Source organism: Sorex fumeus, unplaced genomic scaffold (assembly GCF_029834395.1).
Source record: "Sorex fumeus unplaced genomic scaffold, SorFum_2.1 ptg000098l, whole genome shotgun sequence".
Taxonomy (NCBI): domain Eukaryota; kingdom Metazoa; phylum Chordata; class Mammalia; order Eulipotyphla; family Soricidae; genus Sorex; species Sorex fumeus.
The window spans coordinates 20,727,355-20,751,479 of NW_026606155.1; the positions used below are offsets into that span (position 1 = coordinate 20,727,355).

The following is a 24,125-nucleotide window of genomic DNA, read 5'->3' on the forward strand; positions in this document are numbered from 1 at the left end:
AATTTTTTGAGGAAGGGAGCAGTGACACCCAGTGATGCTAAGGGGTTACTCCTGGCTCTGCACTCAGGAATTCCTCCTGGCAGTGCTCAGGGAACCATATGGGATTCTGGGGATTGAACCCAGGTCAGCCACATGCAGGACAAACACCCTACCCACTGTGCTCTCTCTTTCTCTGCCGTCTATGTGCCGAGCACATGTTCTACCACTGACACCCCAGCCTCATTCTTGTGAACGCGATGCTCCGAAGGTGATCCTGTAAGCAGAGCTGCCATCCAACTGCTTCATAGGGCAGCTCACGGACAGCAACCTTTGGTCCAGCTTCATCACTACTTCCCCAGAGAGGTGCATCTGCAGCGGGATGCTCATGGACAGTGACAGGAAGGTCACTTAGGACCTAAGTCACACGCTGCCCCTGGAGAGCACAGAGCAAGTCCCGACTTTGTCGGCACAAGTCCCTGTGTTGGAGCCGATAGGGCTGTTGGAGACTGGAGACGGGCTCAAGAGAGAGGACCCCCTTGAGCTACCACTCCAGGGTCCTTCCCCTTCTAGAATGTGACTGCAAGCGACCCCCAAAGCATGAGGCAGCCAGGAGCAGAAGTGGGAGCTGGACAGTAGTTAGGACAACTTACCGTGCACATGGGCAACCCGAGTTCAATCTCTGGCACTGCCTATGGTCCCTGGAGCCCCACCAGGAGTGATCCCTGAGCACCGAGGCACGAATAAATCTCGAGCATCACCAGGTGTGACTCAACCCCCACCCGCCCCACCCCCCGAAAAACGGGAGCAGAAGTGGTAGGACCCGGTGAGGTATCTGGGGTAGAAAACTAAGAAGGTAGGCCAGAGAGATAGAACAACACATTCGGTGCACAATATGCTCGGTGCTGGCCTCACATGCAGCTGACCAGGGCTCTAATCTTCAGCACCCTCAATACTGAGCACTTTCAGGAGTAAGCCCTGAGCACTGTTTGGATATGGCCTAAAAAGTTGAAAGAACAAGAAGACAGAAAGCCAAGAAGGTGCTGCGAAGTGTTGAAGGCCCTTACCTTTGAAAGGGAACCCAGTTTCCCGGGCAGATGGACAAGCCCTGGAGAAGCAAAGAGCTCAGCGGGACTGCCTGGAGCAGGAAGGACTTGGGAGGCCCCGTATCAGGAAGACCACACCCCACAGAACGCCACTAACACTCACGTGCATGGTTCCCATCTTACAGGTCTCCAGGGGGAAAGTGTGAGCCTTGACAAGTTGGTTTCTTTAAAGACATTTATTTAGAAAAATAAACCTTCCCTTCCTTCCTCCCTCTGTTCCAAGGGCCTTGGGCGTGAAGCATGATTCTACCCCGAATGGGGACCCCCACCCACCCAGGGTTCCAGCACACGTAGGCAGGTTTTGGGGGCTCCCGGAGGGCTGCACCCACTCATAGCAGCTTCAGTCCAGGGTGCCCTCCTCCTGGGGTGGGCCTGAGCTTCAGAGACTCCAGGCAGGAGAGCCGGTCCCAGGGGTGAGGTGTGGCCGGTCCCAGGGGTGAGGCGTGGCCGGACCACAGTCTGTGCGCCCGCCCCTCCGGAGGCCGCCGGGCCCGCTGGGCGGTGGTCAGGGGCTCCGCTCTCCCCCACCTCTGCAAGCTCAGGGCTGGAAGCGTGGGGCGCTGAGGTGAGGCTGGTGGAAGGGGTGGGTGCTGTACACCACCTCGGGGGGCGAGGGCGTGCTCGGGGTGAGCACAGAGCACAGGGGCTCGTGGCTGTTCAGCACCGACGTGAAGTACTTCATCTCCTCCGTGAGCTGCTTGATCTCCTTGCGCAGGGCCGCGTTCTGTTTCTCCAGGTCTTCGCTCTCCTGTGAGGTGAGGGATGGGCACTGCATTAAGTTAAGGCCTCGGGGCCGGAGGAAGCGGGCAGCGGGAGTCCAGCGGGGTGAGTTTCCGGGCGCACAGCTGTGCAGAAAGGCACCCAGCAGGCTCTCCGCACACATGAGCGGGCACACTTTCATTTGTAGGGGGCGGGGGGGGGGTGCCCACATGTCCCTGTGGAACCACCGCGCTGAGCCACACGCGTTTCCTGAGCTGCTAGAACAGCAGTTTCGCGCATCACCTCCCAGCAGTGCCCGCGTGAACGCGTAAGCGAGTGGGGTGGGAGCAGCCGCGGTGCGCAACCAGAGGCACTCTCCGGGCACGCTGAAACCTGCGCACTGGCACGCAGGAGCCTGCGCACTGGCCTCCCAGGGCCTCCGACCAGGGTGGCCAAGGGCTGCAAGGGAATCTGGTGGGCCAGCGTCTGCAATGATCTCCCTCATCTCAACTCCGTCTCCTGATGTACGCATTCTGCCGGGGTCCTGTTCTTTTTTTTTTTTTTTTTGATGGGGTCCTATTCTTACAGAATCTGATGGCTTTACTTGGGTTCCAGAACGTTTAGGGCCTTCAATAAATAGGAAACAGTCCAAAACCACAGTATTCCATTCCACTCGCTCCATATTCTCCAAGCTCTGCTTTCTAACATTTTGGGGACATCCCAAGCACCTGGAAACTCCCCCCAACCCGCGACTAACATTTCCCTGTGGCTTAGGAAAGCCAGAGAATAGACCCAAACCAAAAGATGTCCAGGGAAAGAGTGCCAGGTACTGGCCACAGGACTAATTAAGACACTATTGCACTCTGGGTAGCAAGTGTTGACTGGAAGTGAGCCCACCTTGAGCAAGCCAGGGGGATCACCTTTACCATGTAATTTAAGGGGGGGTGTCATCTGAGCCCTACCCGGTGTTGCTTAGGGCTTTCTCCTAGCTCTGCACTCAAGAATTATTCATGGCAGTGCTTGAGGGTTCCTGTGGGATGCTGGGGATCAAACCTGGGTTGGCTGTGTACCAGGCAAGCACTTCACCTGCTGTACTAGTGCTCTGTCCGGGCACTCCCAGGTGATTTTAAGATTCAGTTTCTTTAAAACAGATCCTTGCTGCCAACCACTGGTGCCCATAGGGAAAGGGTGTTAACGCTGGAGTTGCAAATATATTTCAGCTGAAAAGCAACCTAGTATTTGAAGAATAGGTCTTATTTTTCATGTTGTATTTGACTTGGGTCATTTTCCAAAGTTGCCGGTGTATCAGAATGCATTTGAGTTTCAGTTAAAAATACAGTTTGAGTCCCTTTCTGAAATCAAGAAGATTTGGAACTCAGTGGGTTTGGAATTTTGGGTAAGTTCTAGGAATTTTAATATCAAACAAATGTTCCAGATGATTCGATGATTCTAATGAATCTTTGAAACTTTGAGAAAAAAAAAACAAACAAACAGATTAAGGGGCCATAGAGATAGTTCAGCAGTGAAGGAGCTTGCCTTGCACGCACCTGACCCAGGTTCAATCACTGGCACACCATATAGTCCCCTGAGCCTCACCAGGAGTGATCCCTGAGCACAGCTGTGAGTGGCCCAAAACAAAGCCCAAAAGAATCAGGATTCAATTATCTAAGCATTCATTTTGGGCAGTTTTCAATCCACACCCAGCTGTGCTCTGGCCTTATTCCCGGCTCTGCATTCAGGGATCGATCCTGGTGATATTCAGAGAATTCTATATGGTGCTGAAAATTTGAACCGGGTGAGCGGCATGCAAGGCCAGTGTCTTAACTGCTGTGCTCACTATCGGCTCCCCACCCAAGCACTTATGAAGTGCCCGGCATATGCTATGAACTCAACTCTTTGTTGATTGATAGGTAACATCAGTAGCTTTTGAAGTTGAATCAAAAAATATCTAGTAGCATCTAAGGACACTTAACAGTAAAATTTGCCTTAACAAAAATCCAGGAGGAGCCTGAGCTGCTGTTAATTTGAGAGCTGGTTAAGCGGGCTGTTATTTCCCCTAATGTTGACACCTGGGCGCTCCTGGACTTTTTGTTTTGTTTTACCTTTTGGCCCCCACCCAACAGTGCTGGGGGTGGAGAGTCACTCCTGACTCTCCTTCAGGCTCTGTGCTGGGGGACTATGCAGCGCTGGGGATGGAAGCTGGGCCCTGACATGCAAAGTGAACGCTCAGTCCTTTGACACTCCCTCCAGCTCCTATGGGCTCTATTTTTTGGTTTGGTTTTGGACCACAGCCAGGGATGCTCAGAGGTTACTCCCAACTCTGCACTACAAGGATCACTCCTGGCAGTGCTCTGGGGACCATACGAGCAGCCAGGAAATGGAAGGGGTTGGATGAGTGCCAGACAAGCTCCCTATTCGCTGTATTCTCTCCCTGGCGGGAAAGGGGGTCTTCTTTTAAAGCTGAAGATGGGACCTTCTCCGCCCAGCCAGCTTCCACCCGCTTGGTTTTTTGAGTCACACCCGGCGATGCACCGGGGTAGGGTGTGTGTGTGTGGGGGATGTTACTCCTGGCTTTGGACTCAGAAATTAATCCCGGTGATGCTCAGGGAACCATATGGGATGCTGGGAATCGAATCCGGGTTGGCCGCGTGCAAGGCAAACGCCCTACCCGCTGTGCTATCTAAACAGGGTCTCATCTGTCCTTTCCGGGTTCGATGAGACCCTTTTTAGCTTCAGTGGGCCAGAGAAGGACCCCGAGGTCAGTCAGAAGGAAGCCCCTCCCTTCGGGGCGGAAGCTGGGTGCCAGCGCCCAGGAGGCGGAGTCAGAGGCTGTTGGTGGCCCGGCCGTGGCGCGCACGCTCACCTTCCGCTCGGGGTTCCAGGCATCTCCCCGAAGCAGGGCAGCCCCTCTTTACCGAAAGGCCAGAGAGACTGCTGGGGGGCGTTGGGAAGACGGGAACTGGGGCTTGCAGTCCCGGTCCCTTCTTCTCGCCCTTGTCCTCGCCCCTTCTGAGAGTTTCCACTGGTGTCAACATTTACTGTAAACCCTGCTCCGCAGAGCCTGGGCAAACCCCAGGCACCGGGCGGGGTGGGCGGGCCAGGGCCCCAGCGCTCCGCGGGTCCCCAGCGGGAGGCCCCCCAGACTTGCGGGAAGTGACATGCTCGCTCCTCCCCGGCCGCTCGGGGGCCACTCCCCGCCCCTCGGCCTGCAGAGCGCCGGCTCTCTAGCCGCGGGGGTGCAATACCGCTGCCCCTGGTGACCAGAAAGCCACCACTGATGTGATCAGAAACTTGGCTCGGCCGTGCAGCGCGTGCGCCCCTGCCCGCCCCTCGGACGCTCGGAGTCTGTGTTCCCTCCCCCATGGCAGGAAGTGGCCGGTCGCTGGGCCCTGCTGCCCGGGACCCTTTCTGAGCACCAGAGACGGTGCTCAGACCCCCTCCTCCCCGACGGGGCGCACACCTAGAGCTGGGGCGCGCGGGGTGGGGTGAAGAGAAGAGGGACAGTCCGGGTCAGCAGCTCCCGGGGATGGTGGCGGGCTTTGTGTGTGTGTGTGTGTGTGTGGAGGGGGGGAGATCTAATGATTGCATCTGGGCACCTGCTTGCCTCTGGTCCTGCAGAGTTTTCCTCCCCGGGATCCCCGCCGGGAGGACGCGGCGTAGTTTTTCCTTTCCCCAGTGCGCGCGCGCGCGCGCTCGCTCGCGCGCCCGCTCGCGCGCCTGGAGACCCCCAACCTGCCTTGGTCGCAGCTGCGGCGGGGAACCTGCTTTTCAGAGCTGCCGCTTGTTTCTCGGATCCGGAAGCTTGCGGGGGCTGCTCCGACGCCCCCTTAGCCCTTCGCGGAGAAGAGCGCCGGGACTTCCCCATTCTCAGCCTCGCGCTCCGGGCTCGGAGGGGCCAGTCCCGCAAGGGACGCCTCTGCCGTGCAGGCCACTGCGGGCAGGACGCGGGTCCTTAAACCCGGCCCACCCAGGAATCTTGCGATGGCCACGATGGCCATCCCAGAGACCATCCTGGCTTCCCTGGGAGCGGAGGACCTGGACCAGCCTAGAGCTTGTTAGGAGACCAGCCCTCCCAGCACCACCAAGGAGGAGGAGGTCTGGAATCCCAGGAAACCCGGCTAGAGTGCCGTGTGACTTTTAGCCACCTGCTCTCCCTGTCTGAGTCCCAGAAGCTTCACTCTGAAACAGGAAGATGGGAACCGAAGGACGAGTTGCACCCTTGGTTACACTTGTGATCTAAGGCTGAGTCAGTGTTAGGGACAGCCTGGGCAGTGGGGATTGTTCAGTCCCAAGGGATCTTATTGTCCCTGCACTGAGGTGGAAAACCACAAGAATGTTCTCCAGCCTTCTTCAGAGAGAGAGAGAGAGAGAGAGAGAGAGAGAGAGAGAGAGAGAGAGAGAAGAGAGATTGTGGAAAGGTTTATTTATTTGGTTTTTGTTGTTTGGGAAACACACATACACACACACACACAAAACAACACACACCCAGTTGTGTCTAGGTTTTACTTCTGGCTCTGAACACAGGGCTCATGCATGTCTGGTCGGCTTGGGGAACCATATAGAATGCCAGGGATTGACCCCAGGTTGGCTATGTGCAAGGCCAGTGCCCTCCCCTATCCTCTCTCTCCAGCCAACAGACGGAGCCATTTCCTCAAATGTTGCTACCCCACCATACCACTCTCGCCATCACTCTTAGTATCTGAGAGCTGTGATGACATTTTCACTTTGCAGCAGTGACCTCTGTGATGGATGACATTAATATTTACCTTTCACTGCACTTGGCCCCCAAATGCAGGCAGCCTGGTCTCAGAGGTGGTGCCCTTTACCCTTGTTCTGGTTTTTCTTTTTTTTTTGGGCCACACCCAGCAGTGCCTAGGATGCTTAGGACTTACTCCTGGCTCTTAGGAATCACTCCTGATGGGCTCAGGGAACCATAGAAAGTGCCAGGGATTGAACCTGGTGACCCACATGCAAGGTAAAAGCCCTACCCACTTGTGCTCTCTCTCCAGCCCGCTCTGCCCTCTCTGGCCCCTGGCATCTGATTCAGTTTTTTTTTTTTTTTTTTTTTTGCTTTTTGGGTCATACCCAGCGATGCACAGGGGTTACTCCTGGTTCATGCACTCAGGAATTACTCCTGGCCATGCTCGGGGAACCATATGGGATGCCGGGAATTGAACCTGGGGTCTGGCTGCGTGCAAGGCAAATGCCCTACCCTCTGTGCTATCACTCCAGCCCCTGATTCAGTCTTGAGCCCCTGCTGATCAGAGCTGACTATTGACTTTCCAGTTTCACTTTCCTTCACACCTGTCCCCCACACCTGTGGGGTTGCCTGATGTCCCCTTCTCCCCTTATCATGAACCACAAGTAGCTCGGGGGGTGAAGGAGGAGGCTTCTTGGGGGCGTGGGAAATTCCCTACTGGAGGGGCCCAGGAAGGGGGGTCACTCAGAGCTCTTGCAGGGTGGGGAATCCCCAGACAGGTCCCTTACCCACAGGAAAGCCATCGGGGACCAAGGTCAAGGCAGACTCTGGCCTAGGACGCTGGCAGAGGCTCTCCCAGCCTCCCAGGCCAGGCCCGGCCTCCTCCCGGTCAGCTCTGCAGTCCAGGTTGGCAGCTTGGATTTTCTCCTCGAGTTTTCTAACCGTGATTTCTAGCAGGGGGAAATCAGCCCCTGTGTTTTTTTCCTCAAGAGTACGTGCAGTCACGTGTTGGTGGGGTGACCTTTCCGCCCGCACCCACATGCAGATCGACTCAGTGTAGCAAGCTTAGCTCTCAGACCAGGCTGCCACTCACCCATCTTCCCACTGTGCAGGCAGAGGGGGGCATCCGCTCTTGATCAGAGAGGCCTGGAGAACATCTGCGGCATGAGAGCCTGGAGGCCTCTCACCAATCAGGGGGAAGTGAGCCCCTGGGAAGGAGGCAGTCAGGAAACCAGAGTCTCAGTAGCGAATTGCTTGATTCTGCAGAAATCACCACCTTCTGCCTTCCAGCCCCATCTCTCAGCCCTCAGGGGCCTGTTATCCTCAGATGCTTGGCTCCAACCTGGGGCCTGTGTCTGGAGGTGGAGCGGGAGCAGCCCTGGCCTGGGAGGGCTCCCACGCCATTGCATTGCTCTTTAGTGACCATCTGTCCTAAACTCCTCCCCTCAGCCCCCCACCCCCTCATGCTTTCCTCTAGAGAGACTCAGTGAAAGGTTGTCCTCTAGCATAGGGTTCCCGGTGGAAGTGATCAGGTGGCCAATGAGATGTCACCAGAGGTGCCTGGGGCGTAGCAGGTCCCATCCAAGCAGATGGCAAATCCCCCACCAGGTTGAAGGGCCCCACTCAGGCTTTCAGGCTTCCTTCAGCCTGGAGGAAGGGTGTGGGGAGGAAGAGAGGGGTTTGGGGGCTGGGGGATGGCGCGAGGGGCTGGAGCTAGAGTCTGCATATCAGAACCGTGAGCTCCATCCTCAGCATCTCATGGCTCGTGAACATCGTGAACATCGTCAGTTCTGCGAGCTAGGAGTAGCACTCCCCACACACCACACACCACAGCGCTGCTGGGTGAAGCTTAAAAATGAGAGCGAGAGCGATTTCAAGAGCGAGCGAGTGAGCAAGCAAGCGAGCGAGAGAGAGAGAGAGAGAGAGAGAGAGAGAGAGAGAGAGAGAGACAGAGGGAGGAGCAAGAGAGAGAGAGAGAGAGAGACTGAGGGAGGGAGGGGAGGGAGGGAGAGATAGAGAGAGGGAAAGAGAGAGAGAGAGAACTTAAAAATAATTGGGCCTACACGTGGCAATGCTTAGAGGTTATCCTGGCTGTGCACTCACACAGTGAGTAGGGTGCTGGGGGTTGACCACAAGCAAGGCACATACCCTACCTGCTGTTCTATCACACCAGTCCCCAAGGTTTTTATTATTATTATTTTTTTTTTGGTTGTTGCTGTTTTGTTTTGTTTTCATGATAACTTTGCACTAGCCCTGTTCTGTATACCTCTGAAATTATATATACATATAAATAATTTCAACAAACCTGCCTTGAATTCCCAATGCTTATCTATGACTTTAAACTGAATACATCCCTGGTGGGCAATGCTACCACTAGCAAGTGCCGTTCTGGAAAACAGAGAAGCAACTAGTACTGGCCTTCAGTGCAAAGGCTTGGATTACTTGTTCTGTGATGGTGTGCGTGTGGGTTCTGGGGCTGTATCTGTGTATCTGGCTGCATCCCACACAGCTAGTCAACACACACACACACACACACACACACACACACGTGCACACACTTTGTTATTGCCCCTCACTCACAGCCCCAAGTGGCACACAAGTCATCAAAGAGTATTCCTAGAGGTCCCCCTCCCCCTCCCCCTCTCTCTTCCCCCTTCCCCCCTCTCCCCTGCTGGGCCCAGCAAAACATCCTGGAGTAGATCTCAGGCAATGGTTTGAAAGAGAATTTCCCAGGTGAGCTGCTCATGTTCATAGCTGAGATGAGGGTCATGGCGAGAGCTCAGAGGGTTGGGGATACAAGTTTTGCCTGCTGAGTGGAGGTGGGAGGTTGATCCTCAGCACCACAGAGTCCCCTGAACACTGCTAGAAGCACCAACCCTACACTACTCATTCCCTCCCCCCCAAGTTTGTTTAGGGCAACAGGGGTTTGTGGAAGCATGGGGAAGGAGACTGTGTCTGAGTGCAGGGATGTAGCACAGGGAACTGTGTCCTGGCTGCTCCCCTGCCGTTTCGAGCAAACACGGTACAAACCAGTGGCTCCAAACACTTCAGTCTTTCCTTGACTTTTGGGGGCCATGCCCAGGGGTGCTCAAGTCTTACTACTCTCTCTGTGTTCAGGGATCACTCCTGGTGGGGCTCAGGGGACCTATGGGGTTCTGGGAAACAAACCCAGGTTGTCCAGGTATAAGGCAATGCATTATCCACTATAGTATCTCTCCATATATGCAGATGCATGTACACACACACACACACACAGAGTAGGTTTGTTTTTCTTTTTAGGCCACACCTGCAGGTGCTTAGAGCTTACTCCTGGTGGTGTTTGGAGTACCATTTGGGATGCCAGGGATGGAACCCAGGTCAACTGCATGCAAGGTGAGTGCCCCATCCACTGTATTATCTCTCTGGCTTCTATACACACATTTTAAAGGCCTAGGCCCAGCCAGTGCTTAGCAACCCTTTTGTTCTCCAAGACCTGAGGGTGGGCGTAGTGATGAGGTCACTGTGAGACTTCTGCCCAGCTCCCCCGACACCCCCTGTGTACCAAGCATAGGGCACTGTACCAGCTGTGGTGCCAAGGTCAGCCACTGAAACCGTTTAGATTGTGACAGTTTATGAACAACTGCAAAGAAGGGCATCATGGCCATAGAGGATAACATTAGTCCTCTGATTGGTTTCTAGGAAAATGCCAGGCTCCCTCCTTTAAATGAGCAAAAGTGGGGGATGAGCAACAGCACAGCGGGGAGGGCGTTTGCCTTGCACGCAGCAGACCAGGGTTTGATTCCCAGCATCCCATATGGTCCCCTGAGCACCGCCAGGAGTAACTCCTGAGTGCAGAGCCAGTAGTAACCCCTGTGCATCACCGGTTGTGACTCCCCCAAAAAAAAAATTTTAAAAAATGAGCAAAAGGAACTTTCTCCCCAGTGCAAAACAAAATTGAAAAACAAAAAAGAGTGATATGAGGCCCAAGATAATACAAAATCAAGGCGCATGCCTAGCAGAGGCTGTGCCCGGGATCCTGGTTCCCTCCCTAGCACCGCACAGGGTGCCCCAAACACTTCTAGGCGTGGCCCCTAAACACCAAGGGGTGTGTGCCCCACCCCCAGCAAAATATATATATATATATCTGACTTTGACTCTACATTTCCTCTCTCACCTAGACTCCTTGAATAACCCAAGGAGATGCTCTGCTTCCCCTTTTGCGCATGAGAACTGAGGCCAGGTTTGAATTCCCTTTGCTGCCTGGCCACACTGGATTCCAGTTCCCCTCCAGGGCTTCTGTCTGCCCTGACCCCCGCCCCCGCAGGCCATACAGGGCGTCTTGCTACCTTCTGGCCAGGCTCCTTCTGGCCCAAGACTCTGCTGAGAGCGTCTTTCCCCTGATTTCCCATCGTTTCTCTGGACCTTATGTTTCCTCTCCCATGTCGGGACCACCCTGTCCCATTGCAGTTCCTTCCCGTGGTAGCTTGCCGCGTTGGGCTGTTTAACGTTCTCCCTAGCATGCTTCGTGGCCTGAGGTTAACACGCATGCGTACCTGCTCTCGTGCCTGATTCCCTTGGAATGAATGACGCATGACATCAGGGCCTCCGTTTATCCTCTGCTCTGTTCTCAGTGCAGGGCACAGATTGGACGTGACGCTGGGGAGGCGAGAGATTCCTTGCTGGTCCTTTACTGCCATTTCACACTAGTGCTGGGAATACCACCTGGACTTTTACACTTTTATGACTACCTCTTAGCCCCCTCAGCTATAAGGCTGCATTTAAAAAAAGAAAAATTGGTTTAAGGGCCATATCTGGCGGTACTCAGAGTTAATCTTGACTGCACTCAGGAATCACTCTTTTTTTTTTTCTTTTTTAGTCACACCTGGCGATGCACAGGGGTTCCTCCTGGATCTGCACTCAGGAATTACTCCTGGCAGTGCTCGGGGGACCATATGGGATGCTGGGAATCAAATCTGGGTCAGCCGGGTGCAAGGCAAATGCCCTACCTGCTGTGCTATCACTCCAGGCACTCAGGAATAACTCTTGACAGTGCTCCGAGACCGTATGGGTTATACCCGGGATGGAACCTAGGTTGGTCACATGTAAGGCAAGTGCCCTACCTACTATGCTATTGCTCCAGCCCCAATAAGGTAAAATCTTGTGACAGCTGAATGCCCAGTTAGAGTTCTTGGTTACAGAAATTGCCTTTGGGCCAATGTTTAGCTGTAAATTATATCTTGAATTCCATTACATGCTTCAAATCACTCTCCTCGTTTTTCCTTAATTTGTAGGGAGTGGACTAGATGTGAAATGAACAGATTGTCACTAGTGACTCTTTTTATGTTGGCTTCTAGTACAACACTCTCAAGTAGGGGCAATTTGACACCCCTCTCCCCTGCTCTCCTCCCCTGCCCCCCTAGTAAAAAGAGGCATTGAGAAAGTCTGGGAATATTTTTGACTGTCAAAATTCAGCATGGGGATGTGTGTTGCTGCTAACACCAGTGGGTAGATTTTTTGTTTTATTTATTTAGTTTGTTTGGGGGCCATACCTGGAGATACTTACTGCTGCTCTGTGCTCAGGGATCACTTCTGGTGGGCTCCGAGGACCATATGGAAGGTTGGGGATAAAATGTGGGTTGGCTGCATGCAAGGCAAACACTATACAATCACTCTGGCCCTAGATCTTGTTTATTAAAAGATAAAGGAACACCCTCGCCTACGCACGACAAAAAAATATAGGAATCAAAATGTCCATCATGCTGAGGTTGATCAACCCTTGTGTATATTCATTTCGCAATCAGAATAGAAAATTGGGTTCTTCTCATTTTGGTAGGGAAAATGTTACGTAAACTTTCTGTTTATTGCCTCGCTCACTTGCCTATTGGGGGCTTGCTGCTTTTCCTTAAAAGGATCTTGTTTCTAGAGTAAAATACCAAGTCTGCATTTACTTCGTGTGAGCCTGATAATGTCTGTTGAATGGGTAGGTGTCAAATTGTGATCTGGAATCTGTGAAGTTGTTTGGACAGAAACTTTTTACAAGGCAAGTCCATTATGACATGGCATCCTTTCTACTCCACCCTGTTTCACCACACTGACCTGTCATCAGTGGGACGAGTGGGCAGCCTGGGTATACACACTTTCTGGCCCAAGTGAAAATAGTCTATTTTTTAAAAAGTGAATTTCGAATAGCATGCCTTTGTCATTAGAATACATGAAACTTAGAAGTAAGGTAAACCACTCAAATAGAATCATTCAAAAATAACCATCGTTTAATCCCTGGCACCCCATATGGTCCCCCAAATCCAGGAGTAAGCTCTAAATATCACCAGATTTTGCCCCAAACCAAACCAAAACAAACAAACAAACAAACAAGAAATATTCACTAGTAGAATTTTGAGAAAAAATTTCCAGACATCATGTGGTCAGAGTGATAGTACTTGCGTTGCACATGGCTGACCTGGATTTAATCCCTGGCATCCCATATGGTCCCCTGAGTACTGCCAGGAATAATTCTTGAGTGCAGAGCTAGGAGTTACCCCTGAGCATCACTGGGTGTGGCCCAAAAAGCAAAGGGGAAAAGGTGTCCAGACATCTCTTTCTACTCCTACTCTTCCTCCCTCTAAAGTGCTTGGTATTGAACTCTGGTTCTCCCACACATGGAAGGCAGATGTTCTACCACTGAGTCACATCCCTGTGCCCAAGCAGCTATTTATGCATGCAAATATCTCTTCATTCCCACCCCCATTCACAATTTTTATTAATAGGATTATAGTTCACATTCCCTCTGTAGCTTGCTTTTTTCACTCAATGCCCTATCATTGATGCCTCTCTTGTGTTATACCCAGCTGACCCAAATTCAATACTCAGCACCACATACGATTCCCTGAGACCTGCCAGGAGTGATCCCTGAGCACAGAGTCTAGAGTAAGCCTGAACACATCTAGGAGTGGTCTCCATACAAACAAAAAGTTCTGAGGTTGGGAGAAAGCTCAAAGGTCTAGTGTACATGCTTTGCATACAGGAAGACAGGGTTGGTTTCCAAAGCAGTGCCAGGGGTGACCCCTCCCATCCCCAATATCGTACCCCTGGCTGTCCGCCACCCCCTGCCTCCACCGTATGCAAAAGATTTCAGAGGCTATAATGGTGTATTGCATGGAGCTGTCTTGATCTAAAGATGGAGAAAACTCTGATTTTTAAAGAATGAAAATATGGAATCAGGAAGAAGAATTGAGGATGTGAGAGAAAAATGGATTCCTTCCTCCCTTCCTCCCTTTGTTTTTTGGGTTTTGGACCATTCCTGGCAGTGCTGGGAGACCATGTGCTTCTGAGGAGCAAAACTGGGGTTTCTACATGTAAAGCATGTAGAAACAGTGCTTCTGCCCTGGGAGCACTCCCACCCTGAGAGCACTCCCACCCTGGGAGCATTCCTGGTCTGGGAGCACTCCCACCTTTGGAACCCTTTCAACCCAGCTTGAAAACAGTTCCATTTTCCTTAGAAAGACACAGACAGCCCAGTGAGCCAAAGACGGGTTCTGGTCAGGCCCATCTACTGGCAAGCAATGCCTCAGACAAATGATCTCATCTATAGCATGGGAATTACAAAATTAGGGTTTTTGCAGGTTAAGTGAGATCCTGCAAGTTGAACTCTTAACTTGTTTAAGAGTTATGCCTGGTCCATAGTCATGTGCTTAAGATATATTTAACAAAATTAAGTTCAGAGAAATAGAGGCCTATGAAAAGTTTCTTTTTTTCCACAGATGACTCACTGATTTTACACCAAACTTTTATTTATTTTTTTAAGGGAGAATAGCTAAAACATTCCATTCACATGGGGTGGATGTAGTTTTGGGATCATATAATAAGACTTATGTATAGTCTCCCAGGGAAATCCAAAGAACTCCCAGGCTGAGAAAGCACCGTGAACAGTCTTCTCTTCCAGGCCTCCTGAGAGCCCAGGAATAATAGTGCCATTCTCAGGGGGCCCGGGAGAGCAACATTTTGGCCGGATTTCTCTTTCTTCATACTCAAGTTTTAGCCTATGTGAAAAACTTTATTTCACACAGGCTAAAGGCCTCATTTTAACACTCATAATATATCACTGTCACTGTCCTCTCATTGTTCATCGATTTACTCGAGTGGGCCCAGTAACGTCTCCATGGTGACACTTGTTACTGTGTTTGGCATATCGAATATATCACAGGTAGCTTGCCAGGCTTTGCCGTGCAGGCGAGATACTCTCAGTAGCTTGCCGGGCTCTCCGAGAGGGGCGGAGGAATTGAACTTGGGTTGGTCACATGGGTCGCATGCAAGGCAAACGCCCTACCCGCTATGCTATCACTCCAGTCCATATAATATATCTTGTATAATATATGACATATATAATATTTGCTTACACATAAATATATATACATATACAGGCACTGCTGGGGATTGAACCTGGAACTTCATACATGCAAGGCAAATGGTCTACCACTGAGCTACATCCCTGGCCCTCATATTTTTCCCGTGGGCTCTGGGGACTAGATGGGGTGTCGGGGTTTAAACCCAGCTCAGCTGTGTGCAAGACAAGCATCCTGCTGGCGATTGCTCTAACCTATTGTTCCAGCCTCTCTTGGTCTTTTCTCAAGCATGTGTGAGGTTACCTCAGAAGCTGGCTGCAGGCACAGCTGAAGTTCCAGCTGTTAATTCTACTTTGCTTCCAGTTCCATCATCAAGGCTAATGGAACCTGTAAATAGTGCAGCTCTGGGCTCCTCCCCTCCCCCTCTATTTGATACTTAATGAGTAAATTCCCTTAATTGATTTCAGTTCCATTCTGTTCTGACCTGGGCACGGACTCAAAACCCTCCCTGCTATGAGGCTCCAGAAAAACGCAGTGATCACCAGGATGCCCACACAATTGAAACTGATCTGCCATCTCTCCCGAAGAAGGCTCATCTCGTACTGTAGGTCTGACTGTTACTCAAATCTCAACTGACAGTTGGTCCTCCCGAAAGCCAGAGATGTTCACGGAGGATTAGGTAAGATAGTCAAGGGATAAAGTGTCACGGTGGAAGACTGTTCAGTGTTTGAAATAAAAAATGAGAAAAATCATATGTAATTATGGTTGATGTTGAGAATTTATACATGTATAGTCTGAATATGAATCTATATATTGGTTTGGGGGCCACACTGCTGGAATGTGGGGATCACTCCCAGCACATTGCTCAGAAGTAGCAGTGCTCTGGGGACAATACATCATTCAGGGCTCCTGTAGACCAAGCTAGCTCTGTGAGTTCTCTCATGAGATTAAATGTCTATATCTATATTGGGATGGGAAGAGTGGGCTGAACCACACCCAGCAGTCCTCAGAATCTTATTTCTGGCTCTGTACTCAGGAATCTCTCCTGGCATAGATCCTATGCAGGGCCCACTAGATCTGATGCAGTGCCAAGGATCAAACCCAGGTTGGCCACACACAAGACAATTGCTTTAACCCTTTTACTTTCTCTCTGGATCCTTCTTTTCTGGAATGAATATCATTCACAATTTGAGGAACATCCCATCCTACCTGAAGAAATTTAAGTTTATACATACATGCTTTTTATTGTTGTTGTTTTTTTTTTTTGCATTACACCTAGGAGATTACTCCTGGGAGTTCTTTGAGGACCATGTGTGGTGCTGTGGTTTGAACCAGAGTCAGCCACATACAAGGCAAGCACCTCAATCTTTGGACTATCTCTGTGACTTTACACATAGTTTTTAAAAATTGAAACAAGATAGATGTTGCGTGTCTGTAAGTCTGTAAGTCCCTTGGTTTGATCCCCAAGTGCCTCCAAAGTTATGCAGAGGATCAAAGAGCCTTGTTTATACACTTTTTTTTTTACTGAAGTTCAGTAATATTTTTCAGATTAACTCATTTAAATGTAACTCATTATTTTAATAACATAATGGTATTTCACTGAGGACACAAACTATACAATTTACTTACTTGGTCTGTAACATCTATACTTAGCTTATTTCTAGTATTTGCTATAACAAACAATGTAGCAATAATCTTACCTCACATAATTATATAGTCTGTGGGTATGGCTTATTTAACAGATTCTGAGAAGGGGCTGAAGCAGTAGTACAGTGGGTAAGGTGCTTACCTTGCAGCTGACCTGAGTTCAAGTTCCAAATGGTCCCCCATGCCCTGCCAGGAGTGAACCCTGAAATCCCGAAAATAGAGCTAGGAGTAAGCCCTGAACACTGCTGAGTATGGCCAAGCAACAACAACACCAACGAAATAGGCAGAGAAGTGAAATTGCAAAAATTCACAGTATGTGGGGGCTGGAGCCATAGCACCGTGGGTAGGGTGCTTGTCTTGCATGCGGCCGACCTGGGTTCGATTCCCAGCATCCCATATGGTCCCCCGAGCACTGCCAGGAGTAATTCCTGAGTGCATGAGCCAGGAGTAACCCCTGTGCATCGCCGAGTGTGACCCAAAAAAAAGAAAAAAAAATAACAGTATGTGGTGTACTTAAATATGCAAGGACCAGGTCACATTGCCCTGTGATGGCTTATACTGACTGAGATGCCCACTGGCAGAGTGTGATGACAACTACCTGCCTCTCCACTTTGGCAATATCATGGCAAAGTCTGCTGATTTATTTATTTATTTATTTATTTTTTGGCCACACCCAGTGGTGCTCAGTGATCACACCTGGCAGGATCAGGGGACCATATGGAGTGCCGGGCATTGAACCTGGGTTAGCTGTGTGCAAGTGAATGCGCTACTCACTGTACTATTGCTCTGCCCCATGGCAATATCCATTTTGTATCTTTCCCAGTCTGGCAGGGGAATTTCACCATCGCTCTGTTATTGCTTTTCCCCATATATTTGTGTTGGTTTGTTTGTTTTAATTTTTGTTTTAGGGCCACACCCAGGGCTGACTGGCAGTGGTCAGGGGACCAAATGGGTTGCTGGGGGTTGAACCGGTTCAGCTGTGTGCAAGGGAAGTGCCCTACCCTCCATGCTGTCTCTCTGACCCAGATATGCGACTCTTGGCAGTGCCTGACCCTGTTCTTCAAGGCACTGGCCGATGAGTTCTAGGGTTCTGTGTGAGGACTGTTGAATGGGTCTCGGTCTGTGGGACCAAGTGGGGAAGGCAAGCCGGAAGCCGACCTAGCTCTCAGCCCTAGTAGGGGGGCTGCTGCTGGTACGCTGCGAGGTTTTCTACCTGAATCACAAACTGTGAAGAGGACTGTGGATGGCTGATGAATGTCTGAGAGGAAATGAGCATTTCAGACCACAACGAAACCCTCGGTCTGATGGTGTTTGATTTCTACTTTGCTGCTCTATAGGTCTGTGCAGAGCCAAAAAAACAGTTCGTTGCCTTGACTACCATCCCTGAGCTGGCCGTGCAAACTTAGTCTCTGTTATGCCTGTTTACTGGTTGCAAGGGAAAGAAGGATGCTAGGGGCACTCAGGAAAGGAGTGGGGAGGAGTCTGTGTTCCCAGGCAGGGGCTACAGGACCATTCCTGAGGCCAGCCGAGGTGGAGGAGAGTTCCCAGCTCCAGAGATGAGCCCAGCATGGTCGTAGCTGGTGTAATGACTCTGAAGGACTCAACCTGGTTCTAAGTCATGTCTTAGTGAGAGACACAGAGAGGGGAACCCAGCCATAGCAAAGAAAGGGGGAGACAACACACAGTGATATGTCCCCAAGGGGTTGAAGGAAGATTAGTGGGTGTCATTTTGGGGAGATGGTAATATGTTTCAAAATAGGGATGAACTCCTGCTTCTTAGACAAGGAGGGAGGGAGCTATCATTACAAGTGGCCGATTATACACTGGGGACCATGTCCCAGGGATATTTGCTTCGAGTATTAAAAGCATGTGTGAGGGCTGGAGAACCTTAATATAACAGGATAAGGCTCTTGCCTTGCACATGGCCCATTCCTGGCTCCTGAGCACTACTAGCGTGATCCAAAAATTGCAACGCCCCCCCCCAAAAAAAATCTGTTTAAAATTTCTAGTCTTTTGGGGGCTGGAGCGATAGCATAGCGGGTAGGGCGTTTGCCTTGCATGTGGCCAAACTGGGTTTGATCCCCAGCATCCCATGTGGTCCCCCAAGTACCATCAGGAATAATTCCTGAGTGCAAAGCCAGGAATAATCCCTGAGCATTGCTGGGTGTGACCCAAAAAAGAAAAGAAAATAAACAAAATAAATTGGCCTCTTTAAAAGAATTTTTTTCTAGTCTTTTAAAGCACCTTTCAACCCTGAGATTCTAGATGCGATTATTGTTTCTTACAAAAAATTGTAATAGCTTTTATTGATATTACTTACTGTACTTGGGGCATTTCACTTCATTTCATTTCATTTCATTTCATTTCATTTCATTTGGGCTGGAGCGATAGCACAGCGGGTAGAGCATTTGCCTTGCACGCGGCCAACCTGGCTGACCCGGCCGACCCAGGTTCGATTCTTCCGCCCCTCTCGGAGAGCCCGGCAAGCTACTGAGAGTATCTCGCCTACACGGCAAAGCCTGGCAAGCTACCTGTGACGTATTCGATATGCCAAACACAGTAACAAGTGTCACCATGGAAACATTACTGAGACCGCTTGAGTAAATCAATGAACAACGGGAGGACAGTGACAGTGACAGTGACTTGGGCTGCAGTGATAGCATAACGGGTAGGGCGTTTGCCTTGCACGCCACCAACCTGGGTTTGATTCCTCCACTCCTCTCAGAGGCAAGCTACCGAGAGTATCTCGCCTGCATGGCAGAGCCTGGCAAGCTACCCATGACGTATTCGATATACCAAAAACAGTAACAACAAGTCTCACAATGGAGATTTTACTGGTGCCCGCTTGAGCAAATTGACAAACAATGGGAGGACAGTGCTACAGTGCTGTTTAATGTACTTATTATTTATTTATTTTTTTTGAGTAGTCACTATACTCTAGGCTATACTCTTGTTGAGCTCTTTATGAAGTAGTGTTAGCTTCCTTTTATTGTAGGGACCACACTCAGCAGTGCTCAGGGGCACTCTGGCTAGACTCGGAGATGCTTAGTTGCCATGTATGGTACTAGGATGGAACTCAGGGCCTTACACATGCCAGACCCGTGCACTGCCACTTGAGCTGTCTCGCCATCTCCTGCCATCTCACGCTCCACAGAGAAGAAAACCAAGACTTGGAGGGTTAAGAATGTCTCATTAAGTTCTGTCACAGAAACAGCGAGTTGAACAGAGCTGGGATTCAAACCCTGTCTTTTGGCTGCAGAGCTGCTCAACGACCCGCAAATTCCACTGGTTATTTTACTAACCAAGTTATTTATAACGCCTAGAGCAGTTTGCCAGTTTCAGGAAATTGCCCACTTGTATGAAAAGGTAGGCTTTATCCTTTTTGGTTTTTTATCAGTTCATCTTTTTGCTGGCTCTAAAGAAGACTGGCTTAGATTCAGAATCTGATCCAGTGAGTGAGCACAGAATGTGAAGCCTAATCGTGAACTGGAGTGTAGTCAGACAATAAGCTCTGATGAAACCCTGGGGAGCTGTTAGTACTAGGGTCACCAACGACTTGGGCTGCCACTCACAGTTATTAAAGGGGATACTGACAATGCACAAGTACTCTCTTTTCGATAAACTGATATTTATGAACCTAAAAATGGTGTGATTCTGCAATAGAAGAGAAATATATTCTAAATAAATCACAAGCATCCAAGGAGAGAGGTTGGCACAGGACACTCTCTGCTTCCTTAAAAATCCAAGAGCAGCATCTCTTTCTAGAACTCACTTATTCCTCTGAAGCTTAAAACCTCACATTCCTAGATTACTAAGCCAGTCTGTCAAATCAATACAAGCATCTTCATTATTTGTGCAATTACCTATTTACCATTAAAACAGTGAGTGAGGGATCAGAGAGATAGTACCAGGCTAAGGCATTTTCCTTGCCTGTGTGACCAATCATGGTTTGACTTCCCCGCATCACAGATGGTTCCCTAGAGTGCCACCAGGAGTGATCTCTGAACACAGAGCAACACTGGGTATGACCCCAAAACAAATAAATCAATAAATCTATTACCAGGGTGCTAGAAGTCATACACTCACCACACCAAGCAATACATCCTTCACAGGTCCCTTGGAAGAACATTCCGGATAGAAACATTTATGTGTGGGTCTGGAGAGATCATACAGTGAGTAGGTGCTTGCCTTGCATGCAGCCAAGTTGGGTTCAATCTCTGGCACACCATATGGTCCCCTCCCCCCCCAACCGATTCCTGTCAGGAATGATCCCTGAGCACAGAGTCAGATATAAGCCCTGAGTACAGCCAGGTATGATCTAAAATATCAAAACAACAACCAAAAAAACCTACCAAAAGAAATGGTCAGATGTGAGACTTTGGGTTCAATTCCCAGAACCATCACCAACATTTTCAGAAGGGCATCAGGTTGGTAAAAACCAACCTGACTGGTGTTTGGAAGGGGAGTCCCATATATTACACCTCCCTCAGGATGGGCAGGGCCCTGGGTGGTGGCCACTGTCCCGGCAGCCTCCCAGAGCTGAGGCTAGAGGTGATCCTAGCACAGGGATGGAGTGTGAGACAGTGGAGGCCTCCCCCAAAGCACTGATGCCTCCTCAACTCCTAAAGACAGCCTCACCTTGGGCTCTCCAAGGCTCCTTGGGGCTCCCCCCAACCCCCAGACTTCTGCAGGAACTTGGGAATTCCCACACTCAGTGCATCTGCTCCCCTCTCTTGGGCCATCTCATTCCCGGATCAACCTTCTCGCCCAGTCCCTCTTCTCAGAGCTTCTTCCCTCTCAACCTCCACCTCCATCCCCACAACTCTCGCCCTTCTGCTTGTTCTCCCCAGCTCCACCCCAGGCCCAAGCTCAGGTCTACCGGAGGGAGCAGAGCACAGCTCGGGCTGGAGCAAGGCCTGACACTCACCAAGTGCAGGGTGTCGGCCTTCTGTGTTTGCCGCTGTCGGCTCTTCTGTGCGGCGATGCGATTTTTCTCCCTTCTCTGGACCTTTCTCACGTCATCTGATGAGTCCTGGGAAGCAGGGATGAGGAGAGTGAGTCGAGTCTGCTCCCCTCTTTGGAGTTAAAGCAGGCTTGGTGGGGGACTGAGAGATAATTCAGCGGGAAGGGCATTTGCCTTGCATGCAGCTGACCTGAGTCCGATCCCCAGCATCCCATAGAATTCCCTGAGTGCCACCAGGAGTAATTTCTGAGTGCAGAGTCAGGAGTAACCCCCCATGAGCATTGCCAGGGGTGGCCCAAAAAGCAAAAAATAAATTTACAAAAAAAATAGCAGACTTGGAGGCTGTTGCCAGTCCGTCCATCCCTCCCTTTTATTTTCTCCCCTTACTCATCCAGCCCACTTTTTACCAAAAGCCTGAGCCCCAAAGGGAGCTGGTCTCCTGCACTCTGAGAGCCCCCCTCCCCGCCGGCCTGGGTCTCTCCCATTTTGGGGGATGGTGTTGGGCTGTGTTTAGAAAACAATGTTCAGGCTGTTCCTTTGGAACTAGAACCTTCTTGCTATGTTTTCCCAAAACTCTGAGGGTGAGCCTACACCGCACCCACTCCGGGCAAGTGCCTTTAGAATGCTCTGAAGTCACTCCCCAGTTCAACCAGTTCAACGAGGCTGATGTTATTATTTCTGCCTTTGAGAAGACAGAAGCTGCAAGAGTTCACAGCCATGGGGGAGCCCAGGCTGACTCTCAGGCCTTCCCGAGACCCCATCACCCCCACCTCACTGCACTGTACCCCATGTGCCTTCTGCTCCGTCTCAGGGTGGCGGTCCCCGCCACGAGCCTCCCCTCTCCCGATGTCCTCTTTGTGATGCTCTGGCCTTGACATTCCCTGTGACTCCCAGCACAGTGCCCGGTCCAAGGCAGAGGAGAGGCTTGGCTTTCCAGGTGGAGACCGCTATAGCTAGGGGAATCTCGGGGTGTTCTCCGAGCGAACCCCACAGATGGGAGCGTGCTCGGTGCAGGCAGAAAGGCAACTCCAGCTTTCTCCCGGATGCGGTGCTGAAAACTCAGCAATGCCTGCGCCCCGCCAGACCCGCTCTCCTCACGGGTGGGCCCCTCACCCTTAACGTACGCACGCACCCACTGCGCCCAGGCCCCTCAGCAGGAGGCACTGGGTTAGAGAGGAAGGAAGTGCTGTCCCTCCCGGGGGCATGGGGAACCCGGTTGCCATGGAGGCCATGAGTAATTTCCTTCCTAAGAAGAGGGGCAGACTTCCAGGCAGTGTGAATCTCCCCGATACCATCTTGAGCAAAGGGACGGCACTGTTTACCCTCTAGTGCTCCGCACCCCCACCCCCAGACTCCTTCCAACCCATGCCCCTGGCTTGCTCCCTCTGTCACAGACTGTAAGGTCCGTGCTTCTACGCCGCGTTCTGAAAGCCCGTTGGCTTTCTGGGCAAGGAGCGTACTTTCCCAACAGCACGGGTGGAGACAAAAGTTCACCCCACCGGTGAGAACCAGGAAGCCGTCTGCTCGGTGACATTGAGAGGCATCAAGGAAGGTGGCCGGGAGAAAGCCTAGAGGCAGGGAGGCAGGTGGGGTGCTCAGACGCGGAGGGCACACTCTGGAGTTCAGATGCTCCCAGCTAGCCCCTAGCATTCTGCTCTCTCCCGAGATGCCACGGTGAATATGAGCGTCTCCGGCGCCACCCCCTGGGTGGCTCAGCGCCCAGTGGATGAGCTGGGCCTTCTGTGCTGTCCCGGGCTCCTCTGCCTTCAGACTTGGCTGGGGCAATGTTCCCTTCCTGACCCCCATTTCTCTCTCGCCCTGATGGTGCTCGCCAGAGAGAGAGCACCTACCCAGGGTTTGGGGTGCGGATGCCCTCTCTCCTGCCCTCCGCTCAGGGACTGCCGGGGAGAAAGGCAAACCCCTTCCTCTGAGACTCCTTTGATGTGCGTTCTCTTCTGGCTTCCTAGAAAGCCTCCTGGTTGTAGGAACCCAGCGGAGGCCGGGGTACCTGGGTCGCCTTGGGGGAACAACTGAGATGAGAGGATGGAGGTGGGGGAGGGCTTGGGGAGGGCACAGATGGGCTGAGGGTCTCCAGGCTTCAGCATCCCTTAGCTGCCCATGCCCTGTCAGAAGCCGGGCAGAGCTCCGGGGAACCCCCCCTCTTGACTCTTGGCTTCCCAGAAAGGACCAGGCTTCTGCCTCTCTTCCTGTTCTTCCCCAGGAGATGCGGGAGAGGCCGGGGAGGGAATGGGGGGCACGCTACCTGCTTGCCCGGGGGAGGAGAGCGGCTGAAGCTGGAGTCGCTGCTGTCGGAGCTGTGAGGCATGGCTGCAGGCTTCCGGGCTCCCCACTCCGCCAGTGCACAGGCCTCTGGGCGGGCGAGTCACCAGCACGCCTCCCGGTTCTCAGGCTGCCAGGATGGCTGGCCGCTGGGCCCCCTGCACAGGTGTCCCCACAGGCCTCTCCTCAGCCGGCCCTGTGGCGGGAGGCCACCCCTGTGTCGTCCTGCGCACGCCGGGGTACAGACGCTCTGCGCCCCGCAGGGACATAGCGCCCGCTCTCTCTTGTGGTTTCAGCCTGGAAGTCACATGGGCGGAAACTTCAACAAGTGAGAAGTTAATTTGAGAAAAGACATCTCTGGGAAAAGACCCACAGAATTTTGTGAAAGAAAGAAAGAAAGAAAGAGAAGGGGAAAAAAAAAGAAGTACTCAAAACCC

At 51.5% G+C, this 24,125-nt stretch overlaps 1 protein-coding gene across 1 annotated transcript; it reads right to left on the reverse strand.

Annotated features, from left to right (window-relative positions):
• Positions 1-1,523: 1,523 nt before the first annotated feature.
• Positions 1,524-23,820, reverse strand: BATF (basic leucine zipper ATF-like transcription factor). Its single transcript, XM_056134344.1, has 3 exons — positions 23,672-23,820; positions 21,373-21,477; positions 1,524-1,830 (listed from the first exon to the last, which is right to left on the reverse strand). The coding sequence occupies exons 1-3, from the start codon at positions 23,732-23,734 to the stop codon at positions 1,621-1,623; spliced, it is 378 nt and encodes a 125-aa protein (XP_055990319.1). The 5' UTR covers positions 23,735-23,820; the 3' UTR covers positions 1,524-1,620.
• Positions 23,821-24,125: the final 305 nt, after the last annotated feature.

Excerpts from the sequence above, each read along its gene's own strand:
- BATF (XM_056134344.1), bottom strand. The coding sequence starts at position 23,734 with ATGCCTCACAGCTCCGACAGCAGCGACTCCAGCTTCAGCCGCTCTCCT. Across the intron at positions 21,478-23,671 it reads CTCCTCCCCCGGGCAAGCAG|GACTCATCAGATGACGTGAG; the intron begins GTAGCGTGCCCC and ends CCTGCTTCCCAG. Across the intron at positions 1,831-21,372 it reads AGGCCGACACCCTGCACTTG|GAGAGCGAAGACCTGGAGAA; the intron begins GTGAGTGTCAGG and ends CTCACCTCACAG.